The sequence below is a fragment of the Panthera tigris genome, chromosome B1 (assembly GCF_018350195.1).
Source record: "Panthera tigris isolate Pti1 chromosome B1, P.tigris_Pti1_mat1.1, whole genome shotgun sequence".
In the NCBI taxonomy this organism is placed as follows: Eukaryota; Metazoa; Chordata; class Mammalia; order Carnivora; family Felidae; genus Panthera; species Panthera tigris.
This window is the reverse complement of record NC_056663.1, coordinates 79264872-79282319: the sequence shown is the minus strand read 5'-3', so window position 1 is coordinate 79282319 and position 17448 is coordinate 79264872. Positions and strand designations below refer to the sequence as shown.

General features: G+C 34.7%; 1 protein-coding gene across 4 annotated transcripts in view; it reads left to right on the top strand.

Annotated features, from left to right (window-relative positions):
• The window catches only part of TMEM184C (transmembrane protein 184C), a 32860-nt gene that overhangs the window by 1053 nt on the left and 14359 nt on the right, over window positions 1–17448 (top strand). For all 4 annotated transcript variants that reach the window (XR_006216742.1, XR_006216743.1, XR_006216744.1 and 1 more), the window contains exons 2-5: window positions 5742–5872; window positions 5971–6007; window positions 6748–6953; window positions 16745–16819. Coding sequence is in view for 1 of the 4 variants with exons in the window: in XM_007091753.3 (XP_007091815.2) it covers window positions 5742–5872; window positions 5971–6007; window positions 6748–6953; window positions 16745–16819 (449 nt within the window). In the remaining 3 variants the exon portion in view is untranslated. The remainder of the gene's footprint in view (window positions 1–5741; window positions 5873–5970; window positions 6008–6747; window positions 6954–16744; window positions 16820–17448) is intronic.

The following is a 17448-nucleotide window of genomic DNA, read 5'->3' as shown; positions in this document are numbered from 1 at the left end:
TGTATTGAATTTTATTAGCATTTAACTAGCTTCCTGAATTAAAGGGTTCTAGTTGGTTTAACTTTGTTGTTTGTTTTTACTTAGAAATTAGCTCTTAACCAATAAAGATTTTGCAAAAGTCCCTTGTATATTTTTTGATGTCATATTCTTATTATGACATCAGTAAAGTACTACAAACTGGAAGACCCCAAGGTAAATACTCAACTAAGATAGGTACTTTATAAAAATTGTATAATGAATTTTAAATTCTAAGTTAATAAAAACCAGCAAGTACTTTTATTTAGCAACACCTATTTTATAAGAGCAATGGTGAGACAACAGCTAGTTTAGGCTTTTTGTTATGGAAATGTTTTTACATAATTAAACAAAAATGCATTTTAATATGCATTTGTTTCCTGTATGTTCACTAAATTATATTTTGTTGACTTTCCCATTTTGGCATAGCCCATGTAGTTATTTTTAATGTTCATATAATATTCCACTACGTTAAATATTTCCCCTTTGTTAGATATTTAGGTTATTCTCATGATTTATCAACCAGAATTCAAGTACAGACATTTTATTACAAATAGGTATTTCTTTGAAGTATTTTTTTGGAGTGTGGTATAGGAACTACTTTTAAGGCTAATAATATGTGTAGTATCAACCTAGTTTAAGACTTCTCTTAGTTGTTGATTAACTATAGTTTTTAAGTCCAACTTTTAAGGAAAAAATTAATCTGCAATCTCTACTGCAAACACCCTGAACCAAATTCTCTTCATGTCTTGCCTGAACTATTCTCAATTCACCAGCCAAAGTATCGAATTAAAACAAGTCATATTCTTCTCAAAGTTTTCCAGTCACTCCGAGTCCAGATTAAAAGCTAATATCCCTCACTCTGGCCATTACAGCCCAACATAATCTGACACTACCCCACCCAATCCCCCTCTGACTCTCTCTTCTCAATTCCTTGCTTCTACCACGGGGACTTTGCTCTAACATGTGGGAGTATGTTATCGCCTTAGGACCTTTACATTAAATGCTCCCCCTTTATGGCATTCTCTTCCCCTAGATGGTCTTCTCATTCCTTTATGTCCTTCAGGTCTTTTACTTGAATGTCACCTTGCTACCCTGTTTAAAAATTGCAAGCTTTCCTTCATCCCAGTGATAAATCAGGCTCGTGTTCTATATGGTGAGAGAGAGAAATCTAGCACTCACCTTCATGGAACTTAGTGGTAGAGATCAATACAACCAAAAAAAAAAAAAAAAAAGGCTATAGAAAAAACTAAAAAAAGATCTAATAAATGAACCAGCAGGCATCTTGAAAAGACTACTACCAGCTATAGAAAAGTGGAAGTGAAGGAAAGTTAGAAGACTGTTTATGGTACTTACGAGGTCATGGGTGCCTGAGTTACAATGACTATGGCCCAAATCAGAATAGCAGAAATAGAGATGGAAAACTGACTTTTAAGTATCCTTGGCAGTGAAGAAACAAAACTGTAAAAATGAGATGTGTAAACTGTTTACATGTTTAGGGACAGGTTTATATGAAAAACATTTGTCTTTTAAACACTAGAATCACAATGCTCACACTGAGAAGTCAGTGGGAACTGAGATTGTAGAAAACAAGAAGTTTGTAAGAGCCCATCCCATGCCCATGGTGGGGCATGTACTCATTTATTGGAAGGGCAAGATGACCATATGCCCTCCTTAAATTATTTCTATCTCTTACTTGGCTGAGCATGTATAATGGAAGGTAAGTAAGTGAAATGCACACATAATGTCACACTACTCACTCTGCAGTCATTTTACCCTGCCTTATGTACACTTATGCCCCGAGTAGCTACTCTTTCTGTAAGTTCTCCTCTCTTCCCCTCAGGAAGATTGGGCCCACAGAGCACACTCTTATTGCACTCTGAACCAAATGTTTTCAATTGGTTCAGGTTCAGTTAACTCACTCCTGGATGCTTGTCTTCAATGGTTTTTTCTACTTCAAGTTACCTTAGGAGGGAAAAATTGTGCTACTTATCTCCTCCTTGTCTTGTGAACCAAAACAACCCTGCTTATGGCCGATAAGTTTAATAATGTTAAACGATAGCCTCATATCAATGTGTCTCAAGTGTGAATAATTTATTTAGAAATAAATGTCAATTAAAATAAACATAATGATTTCTACAAATACCTAATGTTTACTTATTTTATTACTTAAATATGTGGATACCCAAAATAGCTTTAATTTCTTATGCATATAGCTTTTTAGGTACCTCAGAAATTAAAACAGCTATAAAACCAATGATTCAAATTAATGGCATTAATGTGGACAGATGATGGTTTTAAGAAACTACCCCTTGCAATGTAAAAATGGTACTAACTCTATGATGCAAGGTATTTTTTAATTTGGTATCTCTATACTGAAATGACTCAGTTCTCTAGTCACTTGTTTTATGATCATTTGAAAAGAACTTTCTTTTTTACAGCACACTGAGGATGCTTGGCCTTTATTAGTCACAAGCACATCATTTTTCTCTTAGGTCTACCACCAAGTTGGCACTAAGGCGATTATAAAAACAAATGTGGGCATTAAAATTACTTGGCAATACTATTCTTAATTATCACCTTATAATTGAGAAGATCTAGAATATGCTATTATTATTATTACTATTTTAGGTCATCATTAAGATGGATACAGATCTTCCTTGGTTTACAGTGGGATCACATCCTGATAAACCCATCATGTTAAAAATATCATAAGTAAAAATGCATTTAATGCACTTAACCTGCCAAGCATCATAGGGACATAGTCTAGCCTACATTAAACTTGCTCATAACACTTACATTAGCTTATAGAGGCAAAATCCTCTAACAGCATATTTTATAGTAAAGTGTTGAATATCTCATGTAATTGGATACTGTAGTAAAAGTGAAAAACAATAGCTGTATGGGTGCAGAAGGGTCTCAACTATGATGTTTTAAAAAAAATTTTTTTTTAATGTTTTATTTATTTCTGAGACAGAGACCGAGCATGAGCAGGGGAGGGGCAGAGAGAGAGGGAGACACAGAATCCGAAACAGGATCCAGGCTCTGAGCCATCAGCACAGAGCCCTACGCGGGGCTCGAACTCATGGACCGTGAGATCATGACCCGAGCCGAAGTCGGACGCTCAACTGACTGAGCCACCCAGGCACCCCTCGACTATGATGTTTTAACTTTTGACTTTACAATGGTGTGAAAGCAGTGTACATTCAGTAGAGACTGTACTTCAGATTTTGAATTGTGATCTTTTCCTGGGTTAGTGCTGTGTAGTATAATGTTCTTCTCATGACGCTGGGCAGGGGCAGCACGCCATAGTTTTCAGTCAACCATGCAACCATGAGGGTAAACATCTGATACATTTAAAGCCATTCTGTACCCATACAGCCATTCTGTTTTTCACTTTCAGTATAGCATTCATTAAATTACATGAGCTATGAGATATCCAACACTTTATTATAAGTAAGCTGTATGTTAGATGATTTTTCCCAACTGTAGACCAATATAAATATTCTGAGTATGTTTAAGGTAGGCTAGACTAAGCTATGATGTTTGGCAGGTTAAGTGCATTAAATGCAGTTTCGGACTTAGGGTATTTTCAACTATGATAGGTTTATCAGAATGTAACCCCATCACAAGTTGAAGCTATATCAGTTGTTTACCCTCATGATTGTGTGGTTGACCTGGAGCTATAGCTCCCTGCCCCTGCCCAGCATCAGAATAGTATCATATCACACAGCGAAAAACTCAGGAAAAGATCAAAATTCAAAGTATAGTCTCCACTTAGTGCATATGACTTTTGTACCAATGTAAAGTCAAAAAATTGAAAGTTGAACTGTGTAAGTCTGGGACCATCTATACTCAATTTTAAATGAAATTGAACAGGGGTGCCTGGGTGGCTAAGTCGTTTGAGCATCCAGCTCTTGATTTCAGCTCAGGTCATGATCCCATGGTTCGTGGGATCTAGTCCTGGGTTCAGCTCTGCACTGACAGTGTGGAGCCTGCTTGGGATTCTCTCTCTCCCCCTCTCTGTGTCCTTCCCCCACTCATGCCTGCTTGTGCACACTCAAAATAAATAAATAAACATTTAAAAAAATAAATGAAACTGAACCAAGCAAAAATCCCTGGAAAATGATTATAAAGACATTCCTTTTAGAATCTTCTTCTGCACGTACTCACTTTTCCCTTACTATTTTAATATCCAGTGTTTAAGACTTTTTCTATAGTTGACCCTTGAACAGCATGGGTATGAACTGCAGGCCCACATATACACAGATTTGCCGATAAATACAGTGTAAATGTATTTTTTCTTAAGATTGTTAATAGCATTTTCTCTAGCTTACTTTGTTATAAGAATACAGCATATAGTACATGTAACATACAAAATATGTGTTAGTGGACTATTTATGTTACCAGTAAGGTCAACATTAGGCTATTAGTGGTTAAGTTTGGGGGAAGTCAAAAATTATATATGGGTTTTTGACATTTGTTCTCTATACTTTTGTTTTCTACTTCTTTAATCTTTGACCCCTGTTGAAAAAAATCTTGTTCAAAACAGTAAAACTAGAAGTTGTAGACTTCAGTTCTATTTTAATTAGCTGTTCAAATCCCAAAAGCACCAAAATTAAATGCCCACCTTTTTTCCTTTAAAACATTAGCATTAATGTACCCCTGCCTTGATGAGTGAATTCACAAGTTAATATAAAATTCATTCTCTAGGGCCCCACGGACAGAACAGAGGTTCAATTTTTTTTTTTTTTTTTTTTTTGGCAGAAAGTCAGTGAATTACTTCAACTCTACCTTAAGATGAGATAGTTGAAAGTGTATTTTTAGAAATTGAGTTTTTATAGGATAAAATATTGATCAGATACCTAAAAAAAGAAATTAGAGCTTTTTAAAATATAGTATGCTGAGTTGATATTGTTATATGTAAGAGGGGTAGCATATATTAACACTGTTTGCTTGGACAGTGGTTGTGGCAATACTTACCAAATGGGAGGGTTAAAAGACATAATGTGTACAAAAAAAAAAAAAAAAAAAACTTAGCAAAGTATTAGGCAATACTCAGTAACATGTTGTGTAACAGTAAAATTCACAGAAAATGCAGGTAGAATTTTTACTTTCCAAACATAAAAGCAAAGGAATAGACCATAAAAAGATTTTTAGAACTTGTGGAAAAATTTTAAAACTTCTGTACATCCCCAAGCACAATAATCAAATATAAAAGACAAATAACAAGCTAAGGGAAAATGATCTGATGTTAATATTCTTAATGTATACAGCGTTGTTACAAAAGGCCTCACAAGGAAAAATGCTCAACGCAATAAGGAAAAATCATCCTCCTCCCTCCATAAAAGCACAGATAAGACTAGGGTGTTTTTTTGGTTTTTTGGGATTTTTTTGTTTTTTAGGTTTATTCATTTTTGAGAGAGAGAGGATCTCAAGCAGGATCCACACTGTCAGCACAGAGCTCGGTGTGGGGCTTGAACCCATGAACTGTGATGTCATGACCTGAGCCAAAATCAAGAGTCTGGTGCTTATCTGGCTGAGCACCCAGGCGTCCCTAGGCTGTTTTTTGAAGAAGAAGAAGAAAACAAGCAACTAGTTATTTGGAAAATGTTGGGCCTCATTAGTAATTACATAAATCTAAATTTTAGAAATAAAAAATATTTTATTTAGGTCTTTCATTTTAATATCAGAGGATTTATTTTAAATATGTTCTTTTATTTTAGGTTGGAATACACACAAAGGCTTGGTTTATTGCTGGAATTTTTTTGCTGTTGACTATACCTATATCACTCTGGGTGATATTACAACATTTAGTGCATTATACACAACCTGAATTACAGAAACCAATAATAAGGTAAACCTTAACATATTGTGATTCTTTTACTGTTGTATTCACTTGTTTCATAAATATGATGTAAACGGTTTTTAATTTATGCTTTGCTTTCCAAATAGGATTCTTTGGATGGTACCCATATACAGTTTAGATAGTGTAAGTATGTTTCATTTTATCTCATTAGTTAAGAACTTGTTTGATGATACAACAATATTTACAGAATGCTTAAGGTAATGAAAGTTTATTATTTGACAGTAGGGGTTAGATTAATAAGAAAAGTGAAAAGATTCACTTGTTTTTAATGTTAATAAAAAAGATGAAGTATGACAGTAGAAAAGACGGGTGTTTAAAAAAAAAAATCTATAGCTGTTTTCTTTGCTGTATCTTTTAAAATTTCCGATTATGTGTTCTTAGTCCTTTAAAGAATGTAATACTTAAAATTACATTACATCCTTTTTATTTACTAAATTTTTTATTTGGGGGGGGGAAACAAAAAAAAACCCTTCCCCAGTGGATTCTGGGGAACAACATGCAGTTGTCACAGATGACTGCTTTAATTTAATTAAATATAAAGGAAATGTCTTTAATTGTATTTTCGGTGATCATCTCAAGAAAAATTGCATGTTATATTAAAGAACCCAATGACAAAATAATTTAGCTTCTTTCTTCATATTCACTATTTACATGAATGTTTTTATTTACCAGTATCCAATATGTTTATTGCTTTTAAAAATTCATTTCACAGATTGGTAGCCCTCATAATTTTAGAAAGTTAGATGGAAATATGTGACAAGACATCTCAAGTTTAAAAATTAGCATTGTGAATACTATGAATTGGAATGGCAATTCATTTTATCTTAGCTCCAACTATTTTTAACCTCTCTGCTTTTTCATAGTGGATAGCTTTGAAATATCCCAGCATTGCAATATATGTGGATACCTGCAGAGAATGTTATGAAGCTTATGTCATTTACAACTTTATGGGATTCCTTACCAATTATCTAACTAACCGGTATCCAAATCTGGTATTAATTCTTGAAGCCAAAGATCAGCAGAAACATTTCCCTCCTTTGTGTTGTTGTCCACCATGGACTATGGGAGAGTAAGTATGTTTGGTTTTAGTCTTTTTATGTATTTAAACAGAATTTTTAAGCATCAGTCAGTTCTCTGCCAAGTGTGTTAAGTACTATGAGCAGGACAAAAAGTTAAGAAGAGTTCCTACCCTCAAGTAGTTCATAATCAAGTTTAAAGAATAATAAAACACATATTTATAATCCACACATACAAATTACTCTCATACATTATTCATCCTAAATAGCAAACTTAAAACATTGCAGGGGAAAAAAACCTTAGAAATCATTTAATCAACATCCTTGTACAATTGGAACCCAGGATCTACAGAGATTAACTTACTTGAGATTACATAGATAGTTAATGGCAAAATCAGGTGTAAGACCCAAGGAGAAGGTAGTCTAGGTGGGGAAACAGTATATGATATGAGATAGGAGCAACAAATAGTATTTATTCTAGTACTAGTACTAAATACTACTACTAGTACTAGTAATACTATTTATTCTAGTACTAAATACTAGTACTAGTACTAGTTAATTGGCCTTATTATATATCCATAGAGGACAGTAAAGGAAAATAAAGCCTGAAAAATTCAGTTGAAGCTAAGATTGCATTTTTTACGTGAATGAGCCATTTGATATTTTTCAACAAGGAAACATTTGACAATACCATTTTAGAAAGATAAATTTTGCAATACTATTCAGGATATATTAGAGGGAGGAAGATTCCAGAGATGGGGAAATAAATTAGAAGGTTATTACAGTGGTCCATTTGTGAGATAAGCTGAAAAGGAGGAATGAAATTGGAATAGAAAGGAAAGAGACTGGAAGTGAAGGACTGGTAGGAGTTGATCACTGATAATGGAGAATAAGGTGAAAGTTGAAAGTCAAGGTAACTGGAAAGATTTGGAGTTATAGTAATCAATGTAGATATACAACCTAGGGGTACATTGCCTCCCATGAGATACAGAACCATTTGTACAACATTGGGAATAAATAGGTCTCTAGTTTACACATTTGAAATGACAGGGAGCTACCTAGCTATTTTAAGTAATAAGCTCCTAATGTGTTCATTAACACACTCGATATGTATTGAGTGTGTGCCAGTATATGGATATATCTTAATGCACGTAACAGATGTAGAACTCGTGGAACCAACATTTTGGCTCAGAGGTTTGGAATTAAATGAAGACACAAATAATAAGAGTTACTTATATCAAGAAATGCTTTGAAGGGAAAAGAACAATAGTGTATGAAAGAGGATAGTAAGGGAGAAGTATTATAATTTGGGGATCAGGGGAGAGATACTGTGCTTAGCAACAAATACAACACAGAGATTTATAGCTAATGAGCAGATTGAGGTGGTCACTGGATGGAAAATTACTAAGAGGAGACATCAAGAGTAGGGGTTCTCTCTCAATAGACATAATCGAAATCTTACTAAGGGCAGGCCAAGCACTTACACATCAAGAATGGGAGATGAGGAGCTTGATTAAATATCAAAGGTAATCAGATATCAAGGGTAGGATGACTTAGCAGTATTTTTTGCTGAGACTGACTTAGATCAAGTCCAAGGCCTGAGAATGATACCTAGTTGAAAAGAGAGCTCAGGAGTCCTGTTAAAGTTCATTCAAGGAGAGAGTCGTTGTCAAATGAGAAGCCATTATAGGATGTTAAATAGAGGCCCTGGTAGGCCAATTTCATTTTCAAAGATTACTGCTCTTGGTAGAGCAAGTGGGCAAGGATGGAAGAGATTGCAGTGGCCCAGTAAATATGATGATGATAGTTCAGCTTTGATCAGGACTCTCCTCCTAATACTGCAGAACCTAAAATGAGGCTCTAGCTGTATCATCACAATTAGCTAGTTGTCAACTAAAACCCCCAAACCTTTTTCAGACCATGCTACTGGCCAAAATTCCCCTGTGCTGTGTTTGTGTAATTGATATGTTCCTAATCACACAGTTAACATTTATTCTTGTTAAATCTCTTCATGTTGGTTTCATTTTTTTTCTGATACCCTTGAATTCTGACAACTGCTTCCTGAATAATGTCAGCAATGCATCCATAGTTCAGGTATTCTTTTCTTTCAGAGGATATTCAGTATTTACCAAGTCATACAGTTTGGAGGTATGGTTTTAGTAATAGTGAAATGTCTGCTGTGTATAACCACATTGTAGGTTACCAGTCTCCCTGTAATAGATAACTAGTGTTACAAATCTGATCATTAATCAGGCTATTGCTGTTTAGGATAATTCAATATAATGCATTTGTTATAAAATGTAAATACAATGGCAAGTTTGCAGTTGTTAATTGATAAAAACTAAGTCTGCTTTTTATACTCTGCTTGCTGTAACATAAACAGCACAATGAGTTTTCTTTTAATGAACATTTAATTTTGTGTATATTCATGAGAGGAGGGAAAATAGATTACCTAATTGTTGCAGGGAGTATGGCCAGAGTCGCAAAAGATGACTCCGCAAACAAAATGCAGTTAAGTGAAGGTCCTGACTCCAAAATGAAGCTTCTTTTTATTAGGATAATTGCTAAAAGACTACGTACATAAAGTCAGCTAAGCAAGTGTGTTAATCAATCTAATGGTTTAGCTTTTCAAGGTTGAATTTCGAGTTAATTGGTTTCTATAGCACTAGGAAGGGTCAGGTGTGAAGGAGGATCTGGCCCTGGACAATGTTAATGGCTCTAGTGTTCAGCTGTGTAAACGTATCCTAAGGCCTTGCACCTTCTCCAGCCCTTCCCTTTTGAAGTCTTTTCCTTTGATGCTTCTCCTGCATCTCCCACATCTAATGATTTAGTACACTTATGAAACAAATGTTTTCATGAAATGGTACTAATCCGTATTACATATTCTCTTCCTCTTGTTTAAGATTGCTCTAAGGGGCGCCTGGGTGGCGCAGTCGGTTAAGCGTCCGACTTCAGCCAGGTCACGATCTCGCGGTCTGAGTTCGAGCCCCGCGTCAGGCTCTGGGCTGATGGCTCGGAGCCTGGAGCCTGTTTCCGATTCTGTGTCTCCCTCTCTCTCTGCCCCTCCCCCGTTCATGCTCTGTCTCTCTCTGTCCCAAAAATAAATAAAAAACGTTGAAAAAAAAAATTAAAAAAAAAAAAAAGATTGCTCTAAGGTATATACCTTGTAGTGGAGTGCTAGGTCTTTAGATTTTGTTCAGCATTATTAGCAGTAAATTTCCTTTTTTTTTTTTTTAAAGTATTTATTTTGAGAGAGACTGCGGGAGAGAGACAGAAAGAGAATCCTAAGCAGGCTCACAATGTGTGCTCAGAGCCTGACTTGGGGCTCGAACTCATGAACCGCAAGATCATTCCTGAGCCAAAATCAAGAGTCCCAACGCTTAACCGACTGAGCCACCCAGGTGCCCCAATGGTAAATTGGTTTCTGAAGTGGCAGTACCATATTAGTCTCCCACTGACGGTATAAAACACTTCTAGGGGCTCTGGGTGGCTCAGTAGTTAAGGGTCTGACTTCGGCTCAGGTCATGATCTTGGGGTTTGTGAGTTAGAGCCCTGCGTCAGGCTCTCTGCTGTCAGCACAGAGCCCGCTTTGGGTTCTCTGTCTCCCTCTCTCTGCCCTTTCCCCACTCACATGCTCTCTCTCTCTCAGAAATAAACATTTAAAAAAAACTTTTAAAAACACACTTCTAATTGAACCACATCCTCACCTACATTTGGAATTACCTAGACTTCTTTATGTTTGCATATCAAGAGGGTGTAAAGTGGTATATTGCTGTGGTCTTAATTTGGATTTCCCTGATTAGTAATGAAGTTGAGCAACTTTTCATGTATTTATTAACCATTTATGTTTTCCTTTTCTGAGGAATGCTTGTTTTCTGTTTCTCATTTTTTTAATGGGTTGTCTGTCTTGTGGCTTCATGGGGATCTTTATATATTTAGATATTAATTCTTTGTTTAGTGTGTATTGAAATATCTTTTCCAGTTTTTGGCATATTTGTCACCTTTATTAAATCTTCTGATAAATGGAAGTTTTGGATCTTAATATAGTTGAATTTATCTTATAGTCAATACTTTTTATGTCTCATTCAAAAAATTATCTCCAATTACAGCATTATAAAAACATTGTCCTGTGCTTTTCTTCTAAACATTTCAAAATTTTCCTGTTAAGACATAGAAACACTTAATGTTTTGTGTGTATGTTTTGTGAGGTAGGAATGCAGTTTCATTTTATTCCATTGACTAATTTCCCTAGCATCATTCTCTCCCTTCTACCTCACTCACTTCTCTGGCCATCTCTGTCATGTGTGAAGTTTCCATGTGTATGGGTCTGTTTGTGACTTTTTGATTTTGGTTTTTTGGGTTTGTTTTTGTTTTTGTTTTTGTTTTTTCCTGTTTTATTGGTTAATTTTTCTATCCCTGGACCAATTCCATACATTAAGCACTACAGGTTATTAATAAGCCTTAAAATGAGGGACAAGTGCCCTGACCCTATTATCTTGCTATTTTTGATTCTTTGCTCTTACATATAAAATGTAGAAACAAGTTTGTCAAGTTGCTTGAAAAACCTCTTGGGTTTTTTTATTGTAATTAATCTTTATTGACATCTTTATGATTTTTTTAGTATTACCTATGAATATGGTCTAGGTTTCTGCATATTTAGCTCTTCATTTGTCTTCCAAAAGTACGTTTTTCTCATAGAAGTCTTGTACATCTTTGTTGACTTCATAAATGTATTTTATTGCTATTATAAGTGGAATCTATCTTAAAAATCATTTTAACTGCTTCTAGTGTGTATAAAAGCACATTGGGTTTGCATATTAGCCTTATATCCAAAAATCTTGTTACATTTTCTTAGTCTGTAGACTTTTTAAGTTCCCTGTGAAGATGTCCTCTTCAATTAAAGGATTTCTTTGATTTTCAGTCTTTATACTATAAATTACTCTTCTCACCGTGCTGGTATCTCAAGATACTCTTGCATTATTCCTGATCTTGAAGGGAATTCTTATAAAATATAATTGAATTTTATGTTTTTAAAGGTGTTTTATAGGCATCCTTTATCAGATAAAATAAGCTTTTACCCATAGCTTGTTGAATTTTTAATCATGAATAAATGATTAAATTTCATCAAATGCTTATGCTGTATCTATTGAGATGGTTGGTTTTTGCCTTAACCTGTTAATTTAGTGAATTAGATTGACAACTTTTCTAATGTTAAAACTTCCTTGCATTTTGAGAAGTGATTAAGATGTATTATCTGTTTTTCTACATCATGAGATTTGATTTGCTAATACTTTGTTTAGAATTTTTACATCTATATTCATGAGTAAGTTTAGACTATAAGTTTCTTTTTTACACTGTTCCTGTCTGGTTTTCATATCCAAGTTATACTGCCTGAATAGGTATTGCCTTTTACTTGTGTATCACAGGAAGAGATTATATACTATAGCTTGAAAGATTAGACCTGGACTTTGTGGGAGGACAGTTACAGAACTATTTAGGCTTCCTGTTGTTTCTGAAATCATTTTTTAATATAATTTTAGGAATTAGGCAGAATAAACAGTTTTCAAATGGACAGGCATACATTAGTTTATATCTTCTCAATCTCTTCTGGATCTGTTGTTACGATTCCTTTTCCATTTCTGATGTTAAATTTAATATCTTTATTTTTCTTTGAACAATCTTGCCAAAAGTTTGCCTATATCTACTAATCTTTTCAAGAAGTGACTTTTGGCTCTGTAATATACTGGTTTTCTCTTTGATTAATTTCTGCTCTGTTTTTACTTCCTACTTCCCATTTGTTTTGGTTTACTATCTTTTCCTCTTTTCCTAATATGTTAGAGTCTTAGCTCACTGATTTACACAGCCTTTCTTCTTTTTTTACTACTGCTTTGAAATTGTACATTTCCCTCCAAGTTTTACATTCACTGAATCCCAGGTTTTGGTTTTTTTTATTTTTTTTAATTGGCATATAATTGACATACATTATGTTAGTTTCAAGTGTACAACCTAATTATTCGGTATTTCTATATATTGCAAAATGATCACTACAATATATCTACTTAATATCCATCACCACACAAATCCCAAACTTTATATTTTTATTGTCATCCCATTTAATGTTTTTAAATTCCTATTGGGATTTCTTCTTTACTGTAATTATTCTGGAGTATTTTTAGATTTCCAAACAGGACTTTTTGGGGAGGGTTTTGGATTTCATTTTATTTATTTGCATTGCAGTCAGAGAATAGACTCTCTGAGACCGTCTTTGGAATTGGTTAAGATTTGTTTCATGCCCTTTAGTAGTACATGATCAGTTTTTATAAAGGTTCCCTGTGTGCTTGACGAGAATGTGTATTCTATATTAATGAGTGGCTTTGCTGTATATTCATGTGCATTGGGTCAATCTGTTATTCAACTTTTCTATATTTCTGTTGATTTTGACTACTTGTCTGTCATTTACTGAAAGAGATTGTTTAAATTCTGCCACTAATTATTTGTCACTTTCTTCTTGTACTTTGGTCATCTGGCTTATATATTTTGATGCTTTTTCTACTCCAACTAATCTTTTATTATCTTAAAGCTGTTTTATCTGATATTACCAGGTATCCCATCTTTCCTTTGTTTAGTATTTGCCTGGCTTATCTTTTGCTGTCTTTTACTTTCATCCTTTCCATCTCCTTATGTTTTAGATGTATCGTTTTTTTTGAGTTTAGTATTTTTTTAATTCTTTTTTTTTTTTAATGTTTATTTATTTTTGACAGAGAAACAGAGCATGAGTGGGGGAGGGGCAGAGAGAGAGGGGGAGACAGAATCCGAAGCAGGCTCCAGGCTCTGAGCTGTCAGCACAGAGCCCGACCTGGAGCTCGAACTCACAGACCATGAGATCATGACCTAAGCCGAAGTCGGACGTTTAACCAACTGAGCCACCCAGGCGCCCCAGTATTTTTTTAAATTCTAATCTAATAATAGGCTATTTACATTTTTGTGGTTATTGATATATTCATTTAAAATCTTGCCATCTGTTTATTTCCTCTTTGTCTCTCTTCTTTCATTAATTGCATTTTTTTGAGTAAGCCTTTATTGTAAAATAATTTTCAATTTATAGAAAAGTTGCAAAAGACAAGACAGATATCTAATATGCCCTTTACCCAGCTTCCCCTAATGTTACATAACATCTTATGTAATCATGGTATATTCATCAAAACCAAGAAATAACATTGGTATAATACTATTAACTGCAGACTCTTCAGATTTCTCAAGTTTTTCCACTAATGCCCTTTCTCTGTTCCAGGATCCAATTCAAGAATCCACGTTTTAATAAAGATTTTAGTAAATAATTTTAAGGTTTTCCAAACATTAAAGGAATACAAACAAATATAAACAAATCTGTTTTATAACACCACATTTAACAAATACTAATATATTGTAGGTCCATCATTCCTTATTTGTGATTATAAAATATTTTTTAAAATCCTTGAAAACCAAAAGCTTTTTCACAGGTTATATGGTGGCAAAACAGTGTATCATCTTTAATTTTAACGTGACTACTTTTAAGTCTTCTATAGATTTAACTACAAGTGTTAGAAGGTCCTCACTCCTTGTATCTCAGAGCAATTCGGGATCCATTACTTCTTTCTGAAGTATGACCTTTAAAAATTCCTTTAGTGTCAATGTATCAGTGGTAATTTTTCTCAGATGTACTTATCCAAAAGGTTTGCCTTCATTCTTAAAAGACAGTTTTGCTGGATGTATAATTCTGTGTTGACAGGAATTTTCTCCAAGCCTTTTGAAGATTTTATTCTACCTGATTCTGGCTTCCGTTGTTACTATTAAGCCTCTCCTGTCAACCTAATTGTTATTCCATTATAGATGACCTAGCTCCAACTCCATTTAAGACCCTGTCTTTGATGTTTTGCAGATTCACTATGAAGTATCTAGGTTGTTGTTTCTGTTTTTAGTCCTCCTTTATTTACAGAGTGCCTCAACCTACAGATTGATATCTTTCATCAGTTCTGAAAAGTTCCTAGCAATAACTTCTTGTGATTTTATCTTTACTCTGTCTTAACTATGAATATATGTCAGACCTTCTGATTCTATTCAGTGCTTTGTAACTCTCTTTCACATTTGTCTCTTTGTCTCAGCCTTTGCTACATTCTAGGCATTTTCTTCAAATACATCTTCAGTTCATTTATTCTCTGCAGTTTTCAAAGTTATCTAATTGGCTAATCCATTTGTAAAGAGTATGGGACAGGAAGAACAGCATGTACAGCCAAGGCATTCTCTCAAGAAGTGTTGAAACAAGCCCAGGTGCACTCCCTAGGCCCCCTCAGGGAGGCACACTTAGCTGTAAGTGGGAGTGAACCACCTTAGCACAGAGAAGTCTCTCAGCACATAGAACCCCAACAGTTTCTTTATTCAGTCCTGATACAACACCTCAAGACCTATATGCCGAATCTTCTCAGTCTTGATGCAATTCTTAAATTAGGGGATTCATAATACATTATATTGATAATCAGTTCTCCTGATAGTAGTGCTAAATAAAGCATTTGCCCTCAGAGCAACTTGGTTTTTTTGTTTTTGTTTTGTTTTTAAGTTTATTTTGAGGGAGAAAGAGAGCACAAGCAGGGAGAAGGCAGAGGAAGAGGGAGACTGAGAATCCCAAACAGGCTCTAAGCCCAGTGCAAGGCTTGATCTTGTGAACCAAGATCATGACCTGAGCCCTTTAGCCAAGATCAAGAGTCAGACGCTTAACCACTGAGTCACCCAGGCACTCCAGAGCAACTTGGTCTTTTAAGAAGGCTTGCACAACACTGTCAGGTAGAGCCGTTTTTGTTTTGTTTTGTTTTCCCCTTGTAAATTTTCCCCTACACTGAGTAATCTTACATTTATGCAGGATCTTTGTTTTGTCCTTTCATAAATCTAGTTAGTGATACTCTCTGGAATGATATTTAAATTCCAAACTTGAAAGAAAACTGAATTCTAAATGTAAATAAGTAATACTTTTTTTTTTTTTTTTTTTTTTTAAGTTTAGTTTTGAGAGAGAGAGGGTGCAAATGAGAGAGAGGGAGAGAGGGAGAATCCCATACAGGCTCCACACTGAAAGTATGGAGCCTGAAGCAGGGCTCTAGCTCACCTTAAGCAGGGCTCGAACTCACGAACTGCAAATCATGACCTGAGCTGAAGTTGGATGCTTAAACTGACTGAGCCTCCCAGGCGCCCCTAAATAATACTTTCTGAATACGCTTTCACATATACATGCACACAATTCATCCGTTACTCAGTCTTTCTTCTAGAAACATACAGGAACACGTTTTTGTTCTTTCTCTGCTGTGCTATTCAGGAATTTGAAACTGAACACAGAAAGGGGGATCTTTCAGAAGATGTAGTTGTCAAATAATTTAAAAAACAGCATTTAAACAGTTTGTTTGCTGTCATCCACATTCTTCCCCAATTGCCATTTAGAATGACTAAATTAAAAGAATTAAATATAGAGGCACCTGGGTGGCTCAGTCAGTTAAGCGTACAACTCCTGGTTTCGGCTCAGGTCATGATCTTACAGTTTTGTGAGTTCGAGCCACATGTCTGGCTCTGTGCTAGCAACACGAAGCCTGCTTGGGATTCTCTACTTTTCTCTCCCTCTCTCTCTCTCGGTCTCTCTGTCCCTTCCCAATTCACACTGTCTCTGTCTCACAATAAATAAACTTAAAAATTTTTTTTTAAATAAAAGAATTAAATATAAATATGGCATCATTTGTCAAAGGGATTTTAATATGGGAGGCTTTGGAGAAAATCTGATACTATTTAAATGAGTAGTCAAAATGCTAAGTTTTTTGTTCTTTGGCAGAGTATTGCTGTTTAGGTGCAAACTGGGTGTACTGCAGTATACAGTTGTCAGACCATTCACCACCATTGTTGCTCTGTAAGTACAAGGAACTCATTATTTTTTTTTTTTATTCTCATGCTCTTGAGAACAATTGAGTAGACATACCAAGAGTATTAATTTACTTGTTTATGATATATATATACTCTTATAAAAAGCAAAGTGTGTGAAAACACTACTTTTAAAAATAAATAAGGTGACCATTTATAGGCAGAGAATCACTATGGAATTCTTCTAAATAACATTCTCTAGTTCATTCTGGAAAACATTTTTAAGGTACGTTTTTTCCCAAATATTAATATTCACACAGCTTTACAGAAACATCGATTACATGACGTTAAAGTATACTACTTTAGGTTCATTATATGGTTTTGTTTTCTATATGGTTAACTTAGAATATGACTACTGTATTCCAAGGATGAAATCATAATTTTCTTATTTAAGAATTCTGTCAAGGCTTAGGAGATGAGGTAAGATGGTATATCATTAAGCTATCTGGTAAAACTATTCCCTAAAAATTTAAGAACATCAGATAATTTAAAGTGAGTAGATTGCATATTTTATCTGCTAATCATAACTAATATTGTGCATATTCAGAGAAAGAAAGGGAAGAAAGGTGAAAGAAGCATTCAGTTCTTTATTCTACCTTTGACCTAGCAATTCTTTAG